The 1294-nt window shown below is 46.8% G+C and overlaps 1 protein-coding gene across 1 annotated transcript; it reads right to left on the bottom strand.

Moving 5' to 3' along the window:
* Nucleotides 1-309: 309 nt before the first annotated feature.
* On the bottom strand, nt 310-972 carry LOC121439112 (sex-determining region Y protein-like). Its single transcript, XM_041639612.1, has one exon. It carries the CDS (start codon nt 970-972, stop codon nt 310-312), a length of 663 nt encoding a protein of 220 aa, XP_041495546.1.
* Between the last annotated feature and the right edge of the window lie 322 nt (nt 973-1294).

Genomic DNA, 1294 nt, shown 5'->3' with positions numbered 1-1294 from the left:
TGTGTTTCTCATAGATGTACCCATGGAAGAGCGATAGGTAAAACATAGTTTCCGCAGTGATGAAACTCTTGTCTGTTTAACAGTCTTAAAGATAGGCGCAAGCTGTTCTAAGCATTCTCCTTCATTACACACGACACATCTTTACACACCTCGTTTGTGGACCCAAATAGAAAGGAGCAGGGCCTTTATTATGAGAGGAGGGAAATCCTTATCTCAGGCTGTAAATTATAGCAAGAGGGAGTATTGACATGCATCCCAGCAGAAGCCAGTGTCATGAGATTGCCACAGGGTCTTACCGAGATGCTGTAGCTATGCTGTTTTGTTCACTGGTGATGCCAGTTGGTAGTAAGTAGCTGTGGCTACTGTTGCTGCTGCTGTTGCTGCTGCTGCTGCTGCTACAGCTGCACTTCCTCCTGCTGCTGCTGCACAGGTGCAGTGCTGAAAGGGGATGTCCCCAGGCTGTAAATAGCTTAGCTGGCTCTTGGAGGACAGCTGTGCAGCCCTAGTCCAGTCCTCTCTGTATACGGATGTGCACTGGTACTTGTTCCCTGGCATCAAGTTGTATAGTTTTCTTGAAGAGGCATCTGCAGGCAACAAAGTGCCCAATCTCTGAGGCTCTTTAGCTCTCCGGTGAGGCCGATACTTATAGTTCGGGTATTTCTTTCTGTGTAGGGTCTGCAGTCTCTGTGCCTTTTGGAAAAATGGCATTTTTTCGGCTTCTGTAAGGCGTTTCCACTGGTATCCCAGTTGCTTGCTGATCTCTGTGTTTTGCATGCTGGGGTTCTCCAGGGCCAACTTGCGCCTCTGACCACGAGACCACAGCATAAATGCATTCATGGGGCGCTTGACATGGCCTTCTATGCCCTCTTTATGACTGCCATCCGTGCCAAAGGATATCTTTTCTCCAGAGCCGATGATATCCTGAGGCTGTAAGCGAGGACTGCAGTAATCATGATTCAATATGCTGAACATTGTGGATGAGTTATATTGTAACCAAAGAGAGAGAGAGAGAGAGAGAGAGAGAGAGAGAGAGAGAGAGAGAACACTAGGTGTAGGAGCAGTAGGGGTGGGGAGAAAAAAGCCAAAATTAAAGTGTAAGAGCTGAAAGTTACTATCCAATATGTGTTTGTCACAAAGATTTTGTTATTTAAAGTCTGTAACAAAATATCCATGTCTCCACCCTCAGCAGCTCCCTTAGACTAGCCCCACCTATTGTGCCATGTCAGCACCTGTAGAACCACCCATTATCGAGCAAACCACTCCAATACGGGGACTGTTAGATGCTGTACTTCTA

Source organism: Microtus oregoni, unplaced genomic scaffold, assembly GCF_018167655.1.
Source record: "Microtus oregoni isolate MIOR12 unplaced genomic scaffold, Mior012 000060F_003, whole genome shotgun sequence".
Classification (NCBI taxonomy): Eukaryota; Metazoa; Chordata; class Mammalia; order Rodentia; family Cricetidae; genus Microtus; species Microtus oregoni.
The sequence above is the reverse complement of the archived record's forward strand: the minus strand, read 5'-3'. Positions and strand labels throughout refer to the sequence as shown.

Bases quoted from the DNA above. Each gene is read 5' to 3' on its own strand.
- LOC121439112 (XM_041639612.1), bottom strand. From the start codon at position 972: ATGTTCAGCATATTGAATCATGATTACTGCAGTCCTCGCTTACAGCCT.